This window comes from Polyodon spathula, chromosome 8, assembly GCF_017654505.1.
Source record: "Polyodon spathula isolate WHYD16114869_AA chromosome 8, ASM1765450v1, whole genome shotgun sequence".
Taxonomy (NCBI): domain Eukaryota; kingdom Metazoa; phylum Chordata; class Actinopteri; order Acipenseriformes; family Polyodontidae; genus Polyodon; species Polyodon spathula.
The window spans coordinates 39,834,412-39,857,096 of NC_054541.1; the positions used below are offsets into that span (position 1 = coordinate 39,834,412).

Here is a 22,685-nt window from a genome sequence, read left to right on the forward strand (position 1 = left end):
TTCCAAAAAATGTGCGGCTTTAAAACAAGTGAAGACTTCTTAAACATTTTTTTTCCACCATTAACCTAATAATACATCTTCAACAGTTTAATGAATAGAGAATCTATAGGTTGACAAGATAATCAGATTACCGGGGGGAGGTCCGGATGGCACCATACATTTCTTCTCTGATTTAACAGCAGGTATTTCGTTTTTTTGTTTGGCAGCGGCATGGTCAATGAACAGCTGAACTGTCACCTCATCAAGGTGGGGGAAGGTTGTCTGATGTAACCGCAAGTGGGAGCCCTCTGTTGGCCTTTGCACCTTGTGCATGGCTACGGTTGGGTAAGGGTTCTCCTATTAATCATAAATAAATAAATAAATAAATAAATAAATAATCTGTATCATCACATTTTATACAAAGTTGGCATTAAGTCACTTGGCTTGGGATATATTGACACATACTACTGCCCATCTACCGTAGCTGGCTTTATCAACAATGAGTCTGGCCAATCATAAAATTCATATAATTATCAATACATATCATTATTTTACAGCCCTATTCAAAAACAACCTTGCTGCTTTGTGTCTTAAATCCCAGCCAGCCAGGGCCTCTCAATACCTGCTAATGGGTCAGCAGATGGCCACTGCCAGTGTTTTTCCACTACCTGCATTGGCAGTTTGTGTTCTGTCTTATGACTACAACAATAGTGTTGCTGGCATGATAGAGAAAAAAAGTCATGACCATACAGCCTTAGAAGAAACTCACTAATGTAATCACTAATTACAAAATACATACATTTTTGAAGAGTTGTTCAGCCAGCTGCTTGACGTGCTTCATTACTTTGTGTGGATTTCCCTCCTCCAATCTGATTCGCTCAACTTCAGTGGCTATAAGCTAAATGTCAGGGAAAACAAAAAATATGATCATCTTAACAAGGCAGATGTTTTGAACATGTCTGATTTCAATGTACAGCAAAGAAATAAAAAACATGCTTGCAGAAGCAAAGTTTGTGTGGAAACACAGTCTGCTATACAGGGTACACTAGCACTTTCGCTTGATCCAGTGTATATTTGTTCTGGAAACAAATTATGGTTTTCATGCAGCAAAAACTAGAAAATCAATGTTATGAAAATCTAGCCTTTAAAATACTACTCAAATGCAGTCATAAACTTTTTTTTTTTTAATTAATGTATGGATTAGAATTTTAAATTTAATACCATTAGTATGTTCAGTAATAATACCCCCCTGCTGATTGGCTGCAACTATCTACAAGTTCCAAGTCAAGTACCGCTGGAGCAGGAAGGAGGCTGAGAGCGAACCGGTAACCTCACTCACACACAGGTCAGAATCCGTAATCACAATGCATTACACACCACAGCCAGTTACAATATAATAAAGAAACACAAAAATCTTACTTCATCAAAAAGATCAATTGTTCTGTAAGACGGTCCCCTCTCCGATACAAAACCAGAAAATGCCATCCCGTCCAATACCTTCATGAGAAAATCATCCTCAGTCAGAGCACGCTGACCCAAAAACGCAGCCTGAACACAAAAGCAAAACACAAAAAATGTGATTAACCATTTTCCACATATATTTTTTTAAGTACTTAGCTGAGGAATAGTAATTCACCCCTGAGGATAAACACCAGTGGGATTAACATACAGTCGAGGTTTTAAAAGATACATATTATTAAAACCAGATACTTTGGCCTTTACTTTTTAAGTTGATTTATTTTGTGCAACAATTTCTTCAAAGCACAAACTTGTTTCAAATGGCTGTTCTTGCCTTATGAAATCGGATGACAGGTTCAGGGTGGATGCGAATGACATGCAGACACCAGCGATGACCCTGAAACAGCTGTGCAAACAACCACAGAAACACAGCACGGATTTCTTTATCCTGAAATAAAGACCAGAAAAAAACAATAAGCCTATATATTTAACAAAGAAAAAAGAGAAGAAATGTAAAGTCTACTATAAATATGCATCTGTAATGTAAAACATGAGATGAACTGCTCTTTCTTATCAATCCCACACATCAAATTTGTAGCTGGCATCTACCAGATTCTGCCAAATGAAAGCTGTTCAGATTCAGTAAACGTCCATTTAAAACTGCACAAGTACACAGTTAAACTGCAGGGTTAATGTGTTAGAAAACATGATGCATCCTACTGCAGTCCTGCTTTATTCAGAGGTCATGCAACCATCATATATTAGAAATTTTAAACACAGTCCATCTAGCATCACACCAACCCTGCCAAAGTAAATTGGTTGTCAAGTAAATCGTTGTGGTTTTAAAAGTTCCAAACTTTGCTGGTAAGGTGCAGTTTGAGGACACATTCTAGAACCACGAGCTGTGAAATTCCCAAATGGCAAAGTCATAACTTACCTGGATTTTAAGTGAAGAAGGTTGCATAGCAGATGGTGGAAAAGCATGATCTGCAACCTCTAACTCTGGATCTAAAATCTAAAAAAAGGATGCACTTAATGAACACAATTCCTTTAATGCAAGAACACCGAAATAGTCAAGTATATGTTTTCCATCTAGCTGTTTTTGCCTGGGGTTTATTAAAAGTTACGGACAGCAACTTAACTGATTCACCATCAGCACACTTACAATAACAGCACTGTAGGTGACCACAGCAAGAAAAGTTGGACAAACTAATGATGCAAAACTAAAAGAACAAAACAAAACAAAAAAACACCATTGCAGTATTTGCTTGTATTACAAAAGTATCACACTAGGGCTGCTATGATTAAATCGAAAATCAATTTTTCAATTGATTCCATTCCTCATTATATACATTGATATAAATACTGGATTATCGATTCAATAATTACATTTTTGTAACGTGCACAGTTAATAACATTATTGAAGTTTATCAACAAAAAAGTACCACACGCCCTGCCTATTTACAGTATTTCTGCCAGACAAGCAGTGCACATGCTCTTCTTTTCCTGCTTGTGTTAACTAGCGTCAGATTTGCTGGTCCCATCCTACCAGCGAATCAGTTTTGAAAATGCTTTGTAAATACGCCCCTCTGTGTATTTGATGTAAACAAAAAAAGAAAGCGTGCCGCCTTGGATCCAGACAAGGACGACAGATATATATTCCTGGCAAACAGCCTGTAAATAAATTGTGGACACTGAAGAAAACTGACTGTATATAGTTTGCGCTTCTTTGGAGTTTCATAATGAAGTGATGTAATGAATATTTAACAATATTCAATAACATTAAAAAAAATAAATAAACGATCAGTGATTTTAAACACAATTTTGGAGTAACAATCAGCTGACCTATAGTGGGTATGCATGTTGTGATAAGTAAATCAATGTATTATTTATTTATTTATTTATTTATTTTTAGGCAAGGTTACATGGTACAGTATTAACAAGATTCAATGCGTGATGCTAATGCTGTCACTGAATAAATGTGTGTGTAGTTTATACAGATTACATTCCAAAGTACTGTTTGGAATAAATATTTTACTAACACCCCTGTCGTATGGTAAGCATGCTTTAGGCTTGTTGCGAATGACGCTACCAAGGTGTAATTACAACTAGCATTCAACTGTTGTGCACAAGCTTTTACTTAACAGCAATGACATTAAAATAATCATATCGGGGGAGAGGAATGGAACGAAAGTGTGGTATAATTAACAGCAATGCAGAATCAGACAACATAATAGAAATTACTACACTTTGAATTTCAATTATAAATATCCTGTTTTAAATTGCAGGTACAGCATATCAATGTCCAAATAAATGTTGATTTAACAATGGAAATTTGATATCAAACTAGGCACTGGACATAATGTCATTCACGCTGTATGGCTTAAGAAATCATTTAGGAGTTAAAGATTTAGTTACCATGGACAGTACAGTCTGAGTCTGATGTAATAGAGGGTCAGGTAGCAATGAGATGTGGATACACTCTGGAATGGTCACAGTCCCTCCATCAAGATCTGCTATTATTACATCCAACTTAAAAGAAAACAAACAAAACATTCAGTACACCAATGCGATCAAGGATCAGAGCAGCAGATGTTACTGCTGCAATAATAACACATGAAGCTGAAATGGTGACAAAAAAGCATTTTGGATTACTGTTATAATATTGTTTTAGAATTTATTTATAAAAAGCATTTATTTATTTTCTGCAAACATAAAATAAAAAATAAAACCTGGTAGACATTATCTAAAATTAAGGAAAAACAGTACTACCTGACTAGGACAAAAAAACATCATTGTGAAATACAGAGGGCAGTAACTTTGTGTAGTCCCTGTACAGTAACACTGAAATCACACTGCTGATAATATCTTTAGTTAGCTTGATTCAATAATGACCTGTTAAGTGAATTGCAGTAACTGGGAGCTCTTGCAATGCAGCATTTTTATACAGCATTATGATGGGATGCTTATTTTATAAGCATTTGTTGGAGATGGTAAGGCCAGAAAACCCTCTGCTGACACAGAAACCCAATAAAAAGTGACAGACAAGGCCAACTCCTAGTCAGTAGCTTTGCCCCTCATTTACCCTGCAGTTGTGCAATGTGACCCACCCTAATCCATATTTGGTATCTCACCACACCTCTGGGCTCCATTACTTGTCTTGCAAATACAGCCAAGATTCAAACACAGGGTATTTTGATGCCATGGCATATTTCAGCATAACTGCTTCCCAGTATTCTAAGCAAATGCACCAGTGGACTTACATTGCTGTACAAGATAAATCAACGTTGTAAAGCTTCCAAGTACAACATTTTACTATTATGTCATCACGCCTTAATTACTTGACTTATGTTGTTACTACAAAGATTAGTTTGAATCGGCAACTCTCAAATGTGCCAAGGAAATTATTTTGAACAACTATAGGTTTGGCTCAAAGCACATCGGACACCTATAAGTACAGTAAAAGTGACTCAGACAATCACATTGCAGCATTTCTGGTCATTAACTTGCTGGCAGGACTGCTACAGGAATGCATTATTCAACCACAACTGCATTTCAAAGAAAAAAAAGATCACTGACCAGTTCCTGTGTCTCTGAACGAAAGAAGGAACTGACTCCAATGATGAATGGTGTTGGGGTGCAGAGTACCTCCAAAAGTTTACCTGGCAGGATTGGGATGTACGTGAAACTGAAAGAGGAAGAAGCAGTACAATAAACGGTACTGAAAGCACACACAAATATGAGTACTAAAACCCACTTTATTTAACACTATTTAACACCATTCCAGTAGTTCCAACTCTAGTAAGATTGTAAAATTTGCTGGTCACTGCTGTTGTTATCTACAGTTTTCTATGTCAGTGTCTACGTGAGAAAACACTAAACTGTATTTCTTGTAATATTAAAAAGTGTCAGTTTAGGATGCACATTTAAAAGTTGCTGTCTCTTCTCCTTTTATGACTTAACTTTGCTACACAATACCCAGGTTGTACACATATGGTCATCAATCTTGGACAACAGCATGGCTGTGAACGGGACCCATTGTTTAGAATACACCATATGGATAGGATGTTCATCTGACAACTTTTCCAGTTTGTATTCCTACAAACTTGCATGGGTATCTCTTCATTTTCATTAAACAGCTGAGTAATATATACAAAAGCAATCCTAATTATATTGAAAACAGAAGGGATAGGTACAGCACAGGAGACAGTAAGGATAACACAGCACTGAGTAACACGTCAGTCTACAGTTCTCCTTTAAATATAAGCCAAAAAGGTTAGGGTTACAGCTATTTGCTTTGACTGTGTGCTAGTCCAATGGATGTTATACAGTTGTTTACTGCATTACAGTCTGTTTAGCCTGTTTTATGGTATCATCAAATCTACTTTCAGGATAAATAGGTTGTTTGAATGGTTGCCAATGTGTGTTTGTGTAGAGCAATAGCACTAGTATTCCTCATTTTTGACCTTTATAAGGGCCTCTAGCAGTCTTTGTGCTTTCAGGTACTTTCAAAAAAATAAAGTTGTAATGTTCTGGGGCTAGTTTCACAAATCACTTCTACCACTCTGCAGACTGCAAGCTAGTAAGCTATCTTCTTACTACCTTTAACAACATTTAGGAGGTACACTGATTTCACACATTCACATTCTTAATTTTGCAAATCTGATTAAAAATATTTAAATTTTCCTTCATTTCAATTTATTTTCCACTACAGAATTAAACTGGATTCTCCAGACATCTTACCTAGTTTTGTGTGTAGCTGACCCTTGGCATCCAATAACCACAAAGTGGTTCCCAGGCTGTACCAGCAACTTTGACCAAACATTACACAACAAAAGACAAGACTAGCAAGAAACAGACTTAAATATACACCTACACATTTTTGTAATGCCTCAGCATACAGCAATGAGATTCATCAGAAATCCCACCTTACCAGTACTTAAGTGGAAACATGATGGCTAGAAGAGCTCGACATGCATCTGAGAGCCGTTGGTAACTACTGGACAGAAAAAGGATCTTGTGTTCAGTAAGAGCAGCACAGAACAGGTAGAGCACGTTTATGATTCCTACAAAAAGAATATGAGAAACAATAAGAGAAAACGTCAAAATGTGTAGCATGTACACAGTAATAGTAATAATAATGTATTCTCTATATAGTTCTTTTATACTATTTGTTGGGGAGGGTAAGGTCATGCTTCCCTCATGGTTCTACCAGCTTACCTATATATACCTGCCTACAGTAAATGCATGGTGGTGATGTGTACTTACAACGAGGAAGTACTAGGTAGTATACAGTCTTATAAACGCAGAGTAGATAAATAAAGTCTTTTTAAGCAGCAATTTAGACAAACATTTTGACAAGAATTGAGTTAGTATTTAAAGTTTTTTTTTTTTTTTTTTTCTAATACTGTATTCAAGCTAACTAAAGAAAAATATTGTATGCTTTCTACAAAATGTTATTAGTACCCAGTAAGGCTGCCACATCTAATTAGAATCATGAGCTGCTCAAGTCTGTTTTTATTTTTTTTAAATAAACAATAAGTAATAAGATACTATAAAAATGTATTGATTTAAATGTAGAACCCTTACAGGCCAGCAGCTGGTCACCTGTATAGATTGTCTATGCTCCGTTTTTCATTTTTAGAAATCTCATCCATAACACAGAACTCGAGCTGAGTATTGGGAAGTCTTTAAAACAGATTAACAGACTCAATTAAACAAATACATTTTATTTTAAACATGTACTGCATTAGACTGCAAGCTTTAAAGCAGGCAAAGCTAGACAGCATTTGCCAGCCTTGCAATGCGTGACTGAGCGTCAGTTATCAAGACAATCTAACCCGACCGCTGACGCCCCCTTACTTAGTCCGTCTATGGGGTGTACTATAACTCATCATAAATGCACTCAAATATATTTTAAAAGCACTTACCTAACTGTCTAAAGAGTAGCGCAACACTACAGCCACTTACAGGCAGTGAATCGTTAATGGGTGTCTGGATCACTTGCCGATCACCTGCCCCCAGTGTTATGGTTCTCTAGAAACAGAAACAATAATTGCAGTCAAGCTTCCATTTCAACAAAATTATGTTTGAAATAGACAGAATAGGAATATTCTATTTGCAAATGTTAGACTATAAAAACTACTGTATGGAAAAAATAGTATCAGAATATTGTTACTGAGACAAGCATAACATTACATGTCTTACATGCATTAAATACAGAGTGGAAAAGGGAATTCAGCTTAATTCAGTGGAACGATACAAAGAAGATTGTCCAACAGTCCTTCAAGCAATGTATGCAGTGGTAGCTTTTGTTTATTGCATCTAGCAAAAAAAAATTATATACGTTTGTGTTGGAGTCCCAACTATTTGCTATGAGTTTATGATCTGAAATTGTGAATTGAAACAAAAGTGCTGCAATAAAATATTTGCTGTGTGATACTTGCACATATAAAGTCTTCCTGATTAAGGGGGATATTATATATTCATATGCTGCAGTACTATTCCAGTGCATTTTTTAAATTCAGTTCAATGATGAAGTTAGCGCTCCAACAAAGTTAAATATTTCACACATTGAGACTATGAACACCTTTACACTGAAATATATATTACTGCAAACTTAACAGCTTATAGTTGCTGTTGGGATCAAAATGCTAGCAATTTGAAGACACTTGCAAAAAAAATAAATAAATAAAAATAAAAAAAAATAAAAAAAAAATTGCGTGAATTGCCATTCACTACAATTTAGAAAACGTTCATACTAGCACGTTACCAACGTCATTCACAACGTTGATTTACTGAGTGGACTGGGTGGTTAGCCATTCCTGGAAATGGTGGGGTTAAGGTCATCATCGGGTAGAACGCTGCAGGTTCTGTTATTCCAGGAGTAGCCACACTTGCCTGGAATTACCCTTATTTAGGCATTATGCTGGAAGATATCCAATAGAATCCAATAGATATTCTGTTTATGAAAATGTTAATCATGAAGCTATTGTTTATGATTTAAGAAATCCCCATGAACCCAATATTGGGTTAAAGTAGAAAAGTGGAAGGAAAAAGAACAGTCCTGAAATCAGAATCAATTAAATTAGGAGAGGGAAATGTAAATAAAATACAGGCGTACCAAGCTTTCCTCTTTCTCATCCAGGCCAGGCTAGGTTAGCAACAAACAGAGACACCACAGGAAATTAGAGACAGGTTAGAGACAAACACAACTACAGAAGAAAAAAGAAACACATTCAAAATGTATACAGGAAAAAGGCAACACTGTGGTGTTACAGGTACCAGACATAAGTACATGAATCATGAGATCTGTTTCAGATAATCAATTCTTTATTTTTGTGATGCTACAAAGCAATGTACTTGGGACATCACATCTGTCGATCATTGGTTTTAGAGGCAGGCACAGTAGCTAATGCAATACCCAACTCCTAACACCTAACTTCATAACTGGCAACATCTTCCTGTTTTTAGATTCCAGGGGAAAACAAGACTTTTCCAGAACATCCCATTAATTAAGTATAATGGCAGGGATGTGTATACTTCCCTAAGCTTTTCAGAATTTCAAAGTCAACAGAAGATACAGAAGGAAATCTTTTTACTTTCACCAAGTTAAGAGAACCTTCGTACATCACACTCTTGCCACTTATTATCTACTACATTATCCAGTATTGCACCTTTATCTCAAGGCTTTAGCTTAAAACAGTATAAGCCAGGTTACTCTTCTAAATACCATTAATCTCAGTTAGTGTTTCTAGCACTAATTCATCACATTAATCAATATATTGAATAGTAGACAGTTTGAAATGTTGTGAATGTACATCACTCAATACTGTAGGTCAAATAACTTAAGCTTCAACATGGACTAATCAGGACATCGGTAGTAATTCTAATACTGCACAAGTTACCCCTAACAAGCTGCTACATCCTCCTCTTTATTTTTTGGAGAGTCCTTTATTGTTCAGAATGGCAAGATCTGATGAATGGCCCTCGAGCAGAAAACCCATATTGAAGAATGTATTGTATAAAGGCCGAATTAGCCTATTTACAGAATATACATATACAGTGTTAAGATACATTAACTCTGCAGTTAAACAACCTGGGTCATGAATGTTTTTCCCTGTATCACTGAAGTCTAGATTAATATATTATTATTATTATTATTATTATTATTATTATTATTATTTAAATTTTAACAAGCTGCCATTTGTAAATGGAACTAATGAATAGATGCCAATCAGGTAAATAATTCTCCAGGTTAAAGGTATATTTGATTTAGGTAATTTGGTATAAGATGATTACCTGAAATAAATAAACTGCGCCTATACGTCTTATATATCAGTCAACTCCTGAGAAATTCACCACAACAGTGGGGTATAAATACACTTTCTTTAACTGAAAGAAACTATTGGAAATTTGCAGTGGAGAATATATGCCAGTATGTGAATACTGAAATGGCCCACCCATCCACAGAAACAGACAGGCAATTGAGATCTAAGAAAGTTGTCAAAGGGGTACACGTTTAACACACTCTAATTTCGTAACTTTTGTTACGATGACAAAACATGATATATCTCAGCCGTCCAATCAATTACCTTCTTTTTTTTTCCATTGGGCCATAGCCATGGATACAGTGAATATCCCCATGTAATTGGTTTACGGCTGCGGTGGGGTGTGGCAGCTGTAGTCATTACTTTTATTATTATTTAGCTGTTTATCTGAGATTCAGTGAAGTGACGCTCAGCCTGTATCTTTATAGGACAGGCGCACACAGCCAGCTGTCCAAGAAGCTTGGCAGGAGTTTTAGGAATGAGTATTAAATGAAACCAAAAGATGCCAAGATGCGCTGCAGTATATGCTTAATCATGATTTTGTTGTTCTACCAATATGAGAGGATACACTACAATTAACACTGAAATTAAAAAAAAAAACACTTTCTGAACTGTAACTTTACTGCACTGTTAAAAATGGCTTTATCTTTATAACACCAACCAGGTGACCAAAATCCTGATATGTATCTGCACTGTCATAGAATTATTACTGTTGGGGCATTGTTTCCATCAGCCATCTGCTAAACTATATATTGCTTTCTCCTCCCCTTTACATCATAACCATATGTTCAATCTTCACCATCCACAGGGGCCAAAACTCCAGCTGCGAGTTATTTTTAGGCTTTTATTAGCAACTGTGCATGAATACCAGAAAAGGGTAGAATCCGTAGTCCACTTATGGAGATGCATATACAGTCAGTTGTACAATGGCAAGTAGTACAATTTTAACTATGTTTTAATTACACAAAGGTTAATTAAATTATAAAAAAGAAGATAACAATAAAATACTGTTTTGTTTATCACCACAAAGCTGGCTACATGATTTCACAACTTCCAACAGTGACTAACCAAATCAAATTTAAAATTAACATTTCATCTTAACAGTAGACTATTAAGAAAAGGGTCAATTATTTTTCTACAACTAATAAAATTTAATATCATAATAAATAAAATAAAAAAGTAAAAAACTAGGATTATAGCCACATTACATCCCATTCTATTAAAACATCTCTTTGTATGAACAGGTGTTGCTGCTGTAAGATAGTTACCTGAAAGCAGCCCAGAAGCCAGTCACAGGCAAGATTCTGAGGTACCAAGTTAAAACTACAAACAGTGGAGTCATACATCTGAAACACACAGGATCAGATATGCATATCTGCAAATAATCTGGATATGTCTTAACCAGACTACATTACACACATGTTTCTTTGCAAAAAAAAAAAAAAAAAAGTCCAAAACCAGAAATTAATAAAATATATAATAATTTGATATGCAAATCACACATTTTTGTTCTAAAGGACTTTGAAATGAAATGTGAATTTAGCATTCGGGGGCCATGCTTATTTATAAGAGCTTTACAGATTAAATATAAACCAGTGAAAGCAAAATTCCTAACTTAAACTTACTGTTTAACATCTTGCTGCAATCCTAAACCTATTTCACCTCACAAAACACAATACAGGAGCCCTTAAAGGGTTATTTAAAAAAAAACAAAATGTAACCAGTGTTTGTAGTTTTAAGGAGTGACTTGCCAATTAAACAGCATCAGCATTAGTTTTCTTAAATAAAAGGATCCACTTTAGAAACGATTAACTAGCCATTTATTGTAAATACTTCTGTTAAAACAAGGTTATATAATGTCAGTGATTACAAAGTAGAATAGTTTAACAAGACTCTATATAGCAAAACTAGTCCTTAATTGGTGGATTGTTTTTTTTTTTTTTTTTTTTTTATATAAATACTTTTTTAAAATACAGGAAGATTTAGAAGTTGATTTATTTAACTCCAGCTAAAAGAGAAGAGAGCTTTTCATCCAGATAGTAAACCTGACACAACTGCTACTACTGCATAAAAGCAAATTTAAAAAATAGAAGGAGTAAGGTCCCACAATAAACAGTGTACAATTGCAGGTAGCCACCAGCACTGATAGAAGACAGAGACACAAAGGGAACACTTTAAAACTAATTTCCAGGTGTTATGACCTAATAAGAGAAAACTAGTTATTTTAAATGTGTTTGTTTGATTCTGAGATGAACAACATGTACTACTGCGATATATTGGCATGCATCTCCTTTTCTAACCTGGGATCCTCCAGCAATGGGGATGAAGCATGTCAGTAGGTTTCCAATCAATGTCTCCAACGGCACTTTCAGACCCTCTAAGTGTACTGTGTAGATCAGGCCCAGACAGTTCTAAAGGAGGACAAATATAAATAAATCCTTTTCTATTTAAAGACATACTTGGCGTACTATGTAACCTATCCAAGCTATAGAACATTTTAAGATAAAGGCTATGTATTTGAAAAATGTGCAGACCCTGAAGACTTCTGTGTGGTCCAGCTGAGATACCAATACCAAGCTCTTTGGAGCAAACATCTGGGCTGGCTGGATAACACCAGAATCCTCATCATCTTCACCAGAGAGGCTCTTCTGGGGCTGCAAAAAGGTGGCCAGATATCAGCTGGAAATCTGATCATTTTGAACAGAAAAACAAGGCTAGTGCGTGCCTGTACAGAACATCATATACAAATCACTCCAGAAATATGTCACTCTTGAAATAGTCTCAGTAATCACTTTGTAAACACAGCCAAGACAACTGCATGCAAACAGGCAAAAGCAACAAAAGGAGAGAAGATTTTGTATCAGCCAAGCAGCATGGCTTGACATGTTTGAAGTTTTTCAGATCATATGTTAACTCTTCAGACCATTTGGTACTTGATTGGAAAATATCCAATAAACAGCACACCCCTAGGACATGTGGTTATGACATATTTTGGAATACAGACTGTTATGCTTTAAAAACCACATGTATATACCTGTGAGTCTTCTACTGCTTCCCAGAAAGTAAAACAGGCACAGTAATGGCGCTCAGAGTTAATATCAGTCAGAACTGCAACAAAAAAAGTTGGTGGTTGCCTCTCGGTGAACAGCTGCCATCCGCTGGGCTGACAAAACTAAAAAAAAAATAGAAAAATGTAAAAGTGCAGAAAATTACAGTGATGAAGGGTTTGTTCAGGGCAGTTATGAAATATCTGACAAATACACTACACTAATGTAGTAAATCCTAAGAGGGTCTTATTTTATTAAATATGAACCTCCGTGTGCATCAATGTTGTTTGGCTTCACATTTTTGCTCAGAATGGGAATTCATATTGTAGCTATGGTCAAGACATAAATACATTTAAATTAAAAAGCTAACATTAGGCATCTAAATAAATAGCAACCCTTAGTTTATAATAAACCATGCAGCTCCATTAAAACTTAGATTTGTGCGTTTACTCACCAGTTCAATTCCCTGAGGAAAAGGGTTATCCTCCCAGTCTTTCTCAGGAAAGCGCTGGAGAATCCGGCCTTGACCATCACTACTCCCTGCAGAAAAGCAAAACAGAAATGAAGATCAGAGTAGTGGAAGAAACAAACTGGTAATACCACCACGTTGTTGTCTGGTCTGCCACTCAAACAATGTGAAGGGTAAGGGCATGTTCGATTTCCAGCTATGCATCCCTTCTGAGCTGTGTAACTATGGCAATATGTCACTAAACTGCACCAAACTTCGTACAGAGACAGTCAAGCCCGTTGCAAACTTGCCAGAACTTTAGATTCAATAATGAATATTAAATTATGAAACAAAATCCACTTAGTTTACCCCAATGTTCCTAAGGTAACTTACAAATAATTTATAAAAAATAATAATTATAATCTATCGTTGAAAATGTTTGAAGATGAAAATGTAGTTTTGGCAAGGGTCTGGTTTTTCATAGCACTTTAATGACTAGTAAAAATGGTTATAACATGCTTGGGTGTGGGGTGACATTTATGACAAAAGCGTGCGTCTGTAAAGGGGTTAATGATCTAAACACCAACACCACTTCTTTCTACAGTAGGGCGTGAAATAACCAACCACACTGAAAATGACTCATTATCATAATGCATTATTGTTGTCATTCTTTTTCTGTGCACCTCCCAGCACTAGTCACGAGAAAGAAGTACTGTATAATTGGTTAATGATGGGCAAACAGGGGGAGGGATGTTGTTAGACTGAGCTCAACATGACTGCGCTTCCAGTGGCTTCCAAGCTCAGTATCAGTTGCAAATTTTGGCAAGCTGTAGCATTGCAGCACAAGTGTCAGCAACAGATCAGTTTTATGGAGCAGTTTCAATTCAAAATACTGCATTAGTTCATTCTCACAATACTTGATAACTTTAAACACCATGGTAACCATGACCATATCTACACACTAAGAAGTTATAAGCTAGCTTTACAGTTAACCTTAAGGAGAGGTCAAAGGTCACGATCAAGGTAATTTTTTTTAATAGAGCATATATGGGTTCATAAATGTGTTATATAGTAACCATAACCCTATGTGCACTATAAGGAGTTATAAGCTAGTTTTACATTTGATCTTAGAGAGGTCAAAGGTCACAGGCAAGGTGATTTTGGGATAGAGCATGTATGGGTTCCTATCTGTATTCCTCACTAACCATTAACACATATACACTATGTAAAGAGTTACAAGCTAGTTCAACATTTGACTGAAGATTTTGAAAGGTTTTAAAGAAATGCATCAGGCGGCCATATTGGTTTACACACAAACACCATTTCTGAAAAAGCCAGTTGTACTGACACAAGGATGATGCTTGTCAAATTTAGAGTTAATCAAACAGTTTTTCAACTGAAGCAGTTTTAAATATAAGAAAATGTACTTCTGACAGCCATCTTATTTTACATAAGAACACCATTTTGCCCTTTTTGAATTCCATTGTCCCCAGAATGATGCCTACCAAGTTTAGAGTTAGTTGGTTAAACAGTTTTCAAAACAGAAGCAGTTCGATGTTTGAAGCGAATTTCGGCAAATCTGGTGGCAGCCATTTTGATACTTCTGCTTCGCCACCTTTGTTGACACAGGAGCACAATTTTTTAGCATCTGAACTGTATTCAACCCAGGATAATACTTGCCAAGTTTGATTTTGACTGATTACACAGTGTTCGAGCAGGAGTAGTTTGAAGTCTTGGGAAGAATAAAAAAATAAAGAACAAAAACCTTTACAATAACAATAGGCTTCCCCAGCCATTATGACTTGGAAGCTTAACAACAATGTGAATTTACAGTTGTCAAGTACAGTACTGCAGAAAAGACGAGATTAGACAGAATGGAATTGAATTGTGACAAAAAGGGCTAAATCTTGCAATAACTTAAAATGCAATGGTGCAATACACATTGTAACTCCTTTCATGTCTTCTTGTCTGAAAAATCTCCCTTCACTGACATCGCTTATTTGTGCTGTTGTATCACTAAGGCTGTATCTAAGCCTCTAGTCTAATCTATGTATTACTCAGTGGTGTGTGACAAGCTAATTAAAATATATATATGTGTGTGTGTGTGTGTGTGTGTGTGTGTGTGTGTGTGTGTGTGTGTGTGAGAGAGACAGTGTATGGATAATTAATCCACTCAGCACAGGAGTGTTCTTGTGTAAACAACTAGTACTGGTAATCATAACATATACACAGGTATATCAATTTCTTCTCTTTTAATGAAATGTGCTGAAGAGCTGTAGTGTACTGTAAACTTCCCTGTTTGGAATTTGTGACTGCACCTCTAACGTGTTTAACATGGGAAACTGCATGCTAAGCATCAGTAAAATCCTCATCTGCCAGCATGTAACACAGACAGCTCTTATTATTACATATTACCATTTATATTTCAGTAAAAACAAGTTTAACATTTCAGTGAGCTGGTTCTGCTATTTACAATATTAAATACTAAATGTTTACACAACACACTAACATGTCTGGTCACCGTCACAACTGCTGCATGAAACTAGGGTTACCGTATTATGCTGGTGTTAATATAGCACCTATCTGCGCTTAAGCATTTGTATTTAAGCAAATTGTTATTATTATCAGTGTATTTGTTACAGTTCTTCTCACATTTAGCAAGGTGGTTCAGAGATGGCACAAACTACGACGGCTCTGTGACGGTATAAGCAACTCACACAGACCAAAATGCTGCATCAGTGCCGGTTCTGAGCCCTCATAACTCGTCTGTGTGAAAGGGGTATGTGATGAGTCAAAGGGATTTCGGTCTGTGATTCAGCCTCCCGACAGTAGATGGCATCAAACCAACTCGGGACTTCCCTTACCAAGATCTCGTGACCATGGCAAAAGTCATCTTTTGAGGGGCGGCACCTTGGTGAGGGGCGGAAGTACGAGTATGTAAATTCCAGCCACTGGAGTCAAGTGAAGGATAAGGACACTTGTCAGTTGGGGATTGGTGTTCCACTGACTACAGAGGCGGGACATTACATACTAAAGGGAACGTACTACTGTGTTCGGGGTTGGTCCGAAAGTAAAATAGGAGGAGTAACGGGTGGAGGGAGAGACTGGTTTGGTGCAGCGGTATTTTAAAAAAAAAAAAACCACTAACATTTCTTTTGTCTTTTTTTGTTTATGTATGGTTTACCACGAAGACGATAAAAGACGAGTTATCACGATCTGTTTTGGATTTCACCCCTGCACTCCTTCCCTCACACCATTTTGTTTTCATTTGTTATTTAATTATTTTGTTGTGTATAGATAATAAAAATAAATTATTTTATTTCTGTACACATAAATTACTGTCTGGACATTCCATTTAATACACTCTCGCCTCACAGGGTATTATTTGTGTTTGTTTGAATTAAACTGTCTTTTTTGGGTTGGATTTATGTTTTGTCTTTTTGCCACCAAGAACTGCCTTGTTGCCCCTGAATCTTCACTCCCAGCAAAGGCAACCTTGCCTTGTCCAATTTATTAAATGTGCGTTTTCCCCTTACAGACTGACGTGATAGTGCATTAATAAATATTAACACGTGGTTTTAAAGGGAGAGGCAGCTTTTTTGTGTTACAGGCGCCAATGTGCCTAACCCCTAAAAAACTTCACAAAATTATATATTTTTAAAATTTGTAACCATTTTAGACTTACACATTTTATACATAGTGTGACTCTTATCAAGAACATGAGACGAGTCCACACTGGATTTTAAAACTGTCAGAGCAGGCTGAATTTCACCGTCGCCCTGATATCAACATTAATAACCTGCCTCCACTCAGCTTCCGGTGGACTTGACAAAAACACCCTGAACACAGTAATTGGTAGGTGAAGCTCTCTGTATTTCTTTTATTACTGATTTATGAATGAGTTTGAAATGACCTCGGTGCCCTTAGGTTGGACTTACGTTTTGCCTTTTTGGCCCCTAGAACTTGTGTGTAGAGTATTTCTTATTGTATTTCACATGCTTTTAGCAGCCAGTCAGAAACTGCACAAGACTGACATTTCTTATACAATAACACAAACCCCACACACAATGTATTCATTTATAGCAGGGCTTCTCAAACTCGGTCCTGGGGACCCCCTGTGGTTGCTGGTTTTCATTCGAGCCGAACTCTCAATTACTTAACTAGACCCTTAATTGAACAAATAACTTGTTTAATTAGACCTTTTTACTTGCATATTTCAAGTCAGCTATAACATTTGATAAGTAATTTGAACTGCAACGTAAAACTGAGGTCCTATTGTAAGTGACTCTGCAGCAGTTGTTCACCCCCTAGTCTCTAAGTCGCTTTGGATAAAAGCATCAGTTAAATGATTCACCAAAAAATTAAAACTTAACAAGTTTCCATGAAGTCGCATCCCTAATGCTTATGAACAATGTGGAAGGTTTAATGGGTGTGTCTATTATGTGTGGTAATGTTTAACCTACATAATTTAGAAATACATTATAGGGTGTACAGTAAATGACTAAATCGGGAATGCAGTTTGATTTAAAATGAACTTAAATTTGTTTGGTTTGACACTTTGGGGACAAATGATCCAAGTACTATTTCAAGACATTTCCGTTCACTTTGTTTCATTCACATTTTGGACACAATTCCAGAACAAAAAGCTCAGTCTGTTTGGTATATAGCTTTGCTTATAATACAATTTCCATTTCTCCTTGAAAAAAGCCAGAAGAATTTCCATGAAATCACATGTTTTATGCTAATGACCAATCCTATGAACAAAGAAGGTTGTGAATATTCCCATACATTCCACCACGTAAGGGGTTCCAAGGGTCACTTGTGAAAATCATGAATTGGCTGGTCTTTTGTAAGACTGGTGCTTCCTCCCAAAATGACTTTAACAAACAATCAAACCAGTCAACTAATCAATCAGCCTTATAAAGTGATAGTTCAAACAGGGTGGTGCCCAGGGTAGCAGAATGTCCAAAATCTTTGGGGCACAGAATATATATCTTCCGGACACTAAATCTTAGTTAGTATTAAGTACTGTCGTTTACCATAAAAATTATGTGTACAACACACAATCGAATTGGGTACTGTAGTACACAAAAGGGTGTGCTGGGAGGGAGTTCACTTCAAAGTGCTGTGTAAATGACATCTGTATTTACCAGGTGGGAATGTTGGCTTTAGAGTTATTATTCTAGTAAATCTTTAAGGCATCTAACCGTGGGAGCGGATAACAGATAATGCAATAAAAAAGGACAACTAAAAAAAGTTTATTAACAAGCTATGCTGCTAGTAGATAATAATGTCCTTAAACTAAGTACATTAACTATAATGCACACATCAGGCGTTTTTAATGAAAACTATCCACAGCTGATTATGCATCTCAAAGGAATCATATCGTCCTGTCAAATCCACATACAGGATGTTAGCAAACAATTGCAAAATGCATCTGACAACTGCTGCAAGTGCACATCACCCGTAATTCACCTCAGACACAAGCAGAAGAATCAGCTGTGCCTGTGGGCCGATCTTATTTTATGCATACGCATTCTGCTGGGTTACAGGCTGCTGAAGAGATACAGAATTGGTTACAACAGCGAAACTTGGTTGGGGGTTGTTGGGAAATAATCTTCGGCTCCCAAACAAATCCTTTGGCACACATTTTAACTATAAACCAGATGGCCAAGCCATTTACCGGTAAGCAAAAACACTTGTCCACCGAGACAAGTTACACACATCTTTATGGATGCAGGAACACAGGCCTATACCTTCAAACAGACAACTCATGTACACTTTAGGACCTGTTTACATATTCCTGCCTGCTTGATCACAGGCTGATACCCACTTTAAGTTCAAGGACTACATCCACCTACTCTGTCGCAATATTTTTTTTGGTTTGGTTTTAAATAGCTTAAAAATAGTAAACACATTTTCTAAAAAGATAGTAGTATTTATTCCTGCTTTGCCGTATCTATTTTATTGGATTAGTTATGGAATAAACTAGTACCTTTAATAATCCAATGACATCAATCATTGGGTGTGAAATGTTTGCATGATACCTGAAAGGTATAAGGTATAACATATATAAAGTTTAAAAACCTTAAATGATCTTGCTAGAGCCACATGTGAAAGTAAAGCAACCTGTTTTGTTTCAAAAGTAAATTTAAAATCAAACTATTGATTGAAACAAATCTGTTCATAAAGGGTTTCCAAACAATGTATCTTCATGTTAAAAGAATGACTCATCTCCCTCCCAGAAAGGGAGACACTCCTATAGGAAGATAATCTCAGCATTTCAAAACCAGTGAAAGCAGTTATAGCAAACTAACTGAAACTTTGATAAAATGCCAAAACTAACAAATCCATCTGGAAGAAAAGCTGTCATTAAACAGTGCCCACCTGGCCAGTTAATACAGTTTGTACAGTACTTTTACAGTACTGGCCTATATAATGTACATCATGCAAGTTATAAAATAAAGGCTTAAATGAAGAAAGACTAATGTAAATCACTTAAATTACTGTAATTCACAAAAAAAAAAATCACACTTCATTTAAACATTTGCTATTGGTATTTTACTATGCCAAATAACTTGATACCTTTCTTTTTATAAAGACAATCTGAATTTAAAAAACAAAAAAATAACAAAAATAAAAAAATAAAAAAGTATTTTAATACTAACTGTTATTGGATTTATAGTTACACGTCACAACATTGCAGAAGTCATCTTCCAATGATTATTACACATGTGGAGTTTGTAAAAAAAAGATTTCTTCACTTACCTAAAAAAATTGGACTAGTGATAACTTGTTTAAACAAAACTATGTTGATAAGAAGAAGGCTATCCTGCTGCAGTCGCAGGTCTGTGCTAATTTTAATTGAGATATTGGTCGTGTTCGTATAGCGCAGATTTCCGCAGTTCTGCACAGCGCTGCACAGAGTAGTGGAGATGCGCTGTAGACGTCACTCAACACCCACAGAAACCTGTGCAGATTCTGCATAGCCCAGCACAGCTTTGAAATGTTACTGCAGGAGGCTGGCTGCTGCTGCTAACCAAAAGGACGACGCAAAGATCACGAGTGACCTGCTAATCATAATGCAAATAACCACTAAAACTACTGCTGCCACCTTGTTAGCAGAGGCGAACGACATTTTACCATTATACAATAAAGTCGTGAACAGCCTTGTCAAAGCTATATTAAATAAAACAATTATTAAAACAATGTACTAAATCTGTGATAAGTTATATATAGTTTTACAATAAAGTTAATGTTAATCAATTACATTAAACTGACTGTTGATAATACAGACAAATGTAAGCTAGCACGTTGAAAATGTATGCTGTGCTGCCTCTGACATCATAAAGACAGCAGCCACAAGCAGCCGGCGCAGCAAGCTCTGGGTAACATAACTCGGCAATTGAAACGTGCATTCTGTGTTGTTGACAGTTTCCTTCAAAACCATTATCAAAATACAGTATCAGTTCACAAAAGATCTTCCTCAGACACTTTGCTAAGACTGCAAGTACCATCGCTTGATTTAGAAGGCGTGTTTGCAGTTGAAAAATGCGTTAACCGTTGTAGAAAATAATTACGATAATTGCGGTCTAGAACAAAAGGAACGGTATCAATACCGTAATGTACCTCAACAGTGTTAAACCGATAAACCGGTATACTGACTGTGAAAGAGATCGAATGACGCTTGGTGTTAGATCTCCCTCCCGATCTGAGAGGGTACTAGACAAAGGAAGCGGAATACCCTGGATTAAAAGGCATGACACTTTATTCCCGTGAGTAGGCGGAAGTCGGCCAGCTAGAAAAGGGACTGAACTACAGTACCCAAACTCAATGACCCGAACGGAAAACAGCATGGCATCCATGGACTGGAGAAGCGGATGCGCTCGTTAACTAAGGGGTCATGAGCAAAGGTATAACAGGGGGGTAGCAAAGTAATCTGTTCCTTTGTAAATGGTTGGATTTGACCTTGAAGGAGTAAAACGTATTGCTGAAAACCATGAATGTTTGCTCTGCGTTTGTTAGTGTAGGCTGTAACTGTTGTTTGTCTAATAGACTACCAGTAACACAACCCAGAGCTGTAGCGCAAGCCAGCATCAATCCGGACATAATTTCACTCACTGTCTTCTGCTTGTGTTTAGTGTGGCTGTGTGTAAAACCAGGACTTGATTACGGGTCAAATCCCGGGATTACAAATTACGAGTGATACACGCCGCTGTATCACTCCAGCATTTATTATTTACAGGTGTTTGCCTTAAGGCTCTGGACATTGTAATTTATTTCAATAAATACCCCTGTACCTGAAAGCAACTGTCTGCATGATTAATCTGCTCTGCACTGCACTCAACTGTATTCACTCATCACTTTGCCACACCGACCCATCCCTAATACAGCCATAAAATAATGCACCTCAATACTTTATTTTGGACTGGGGTTGTCATGTGAAATGAGGGCTAAGAAAAGTTTTAAAGTTCATTGTCTTACCTCTCATTACCACAATTAAAATGAGCTGTTGGTTCATTGCTTGCTTTTTTATTTATTTTTATTTTGGATAAGTACACTGTACATATTAAACTATTTTAATTACTAAAAACATACTTTGTGAATAGAGGAGCCCTGTGTTCATTTCTGTAGTGTATTAAAGATTCAAAGGTCAATGTTTGAGATATTAAATACCACAGCAAGGTGATTATGAAGGAGCAACAGGACCTCTAAATTCTTACAAACTCAACCGTCAAGTTCGTATTAGATTAAGGACACACTATTACAGTATTTACATTTTTGGTTACAGGGCAGGTCATTTTCCTGTTTACAGTACAGGTGATCTTCGACTTACGACGCACGGCACTTACTACTCACTTGCATTATTACCGTGCTTCGACTTTACGAAACCGACACGGCATTTACCACACAGCGAGACAAGAGCCATGTGTCACGTGTGCATGCTCGGTGTCTGAACTGCAGTACCTGTCGTGGTGACTCTGACTCAGTCTAGCGGTTGTTTTTTTTTTTTTTTTTTTTTTGCCCTTAACAATATCTGATAAGAGCAATGGACTCAAAACGAAACCTAAGCTGTGAACTCTGTCACATAATGAGGGGCTTTACTTCAGGCGATCCTAGTTTTAAACAAGCCACATAGATGCCTGAGTAATGTTGGTGCCTGCTGTGCTACTGGTTACTTAATAAACCAGACTTAATTCTTAAAACTTTGGTTATAACAAGCCCATTATTTTCCAGCTGTACTGTTCAGTTGGTAGCAGCATGTGTAAATGGCACATGCCAGAGGTCTATCAGTTAATAGAAGGTATTGTCTCTCACAAGATCAGATAGGATAGGTTCTACTGTAATTAATTTGTTATTTTGATGCCTCAGTCAATCAGGTGAAAAATCCTACTAGCCCCTCAGGATGGAATTTTAGTGTTT

General features: G+C 36.6%; 1 protein-coding gene across 6 annotated transcripts in view; it reads right to left on the minus strand.

Moving 5' to 3' along the window:
• LOC121319942 (myotubularin-related protein 5-like) overlaps nt 1-22,685 on the minus strand; it is a 60,554-nt gene that overhangs the window by 30,221 nt on the left and 7,648 nt on the right. For 4 of the 6 annotated variants that reach the window (XM_041257926.1, XM_041257929.1, XM_041257925.1 and 1 more), the window contains exons 2-16: nt 13,269-13,354; nt 12,802-12,939; nt 12,302-12,421; nt 12,068-12,178; nt 11,036-11,113; nt 8,561-8,590; nt 7,368-7,473; nt 6,371-6,503; nt 5,017-5,125; nt 3,856-3,969; nt 2,375-2,452; nt 1,772-1,885; nt 1,399-1,527; nt 779-877; nt 132-336 (exon numbers count right to left, since the gene is read on the minus strand). In XM_041257926.1, the coding sequence (XP_041113860.1) occupies nt 132-336; nt 779-877; nt 1,399-1,527; nt 1,772-1,885; nt 2,375-2,452; nt 3,856-3,969; nt 5,017-5,125; nt 6,371-6,503; nt 7,368-7,473; nt 8,561-8,590; nt 11,036-11,113; nt 12,068-12,178; nt 12,302-12,421; nt 12,802-12,939; nt 13,269-13,354 (1,650 nt within the window). The remainder of the gene's footprint in view (nt 1-131; nt 337-778; nt 878-1,398; nt 1,528-1,771; nt 1,886-2,374; nt 2,453-3,855; nt 3,970-5,016; nt 5,126-6,370; nt 6,504-7,367; nt 7,474-8,560; nt 8,591-11,035; nt 11,114-12,067; nt 12,179-12,301; nt 12,422-12,801; nt 12,940-13,268; nt 13,355-22,685) is intronic. The other 2 variants (XM_041257927.1, XM_041257930.1) reach the window with 2 other exon arrangements.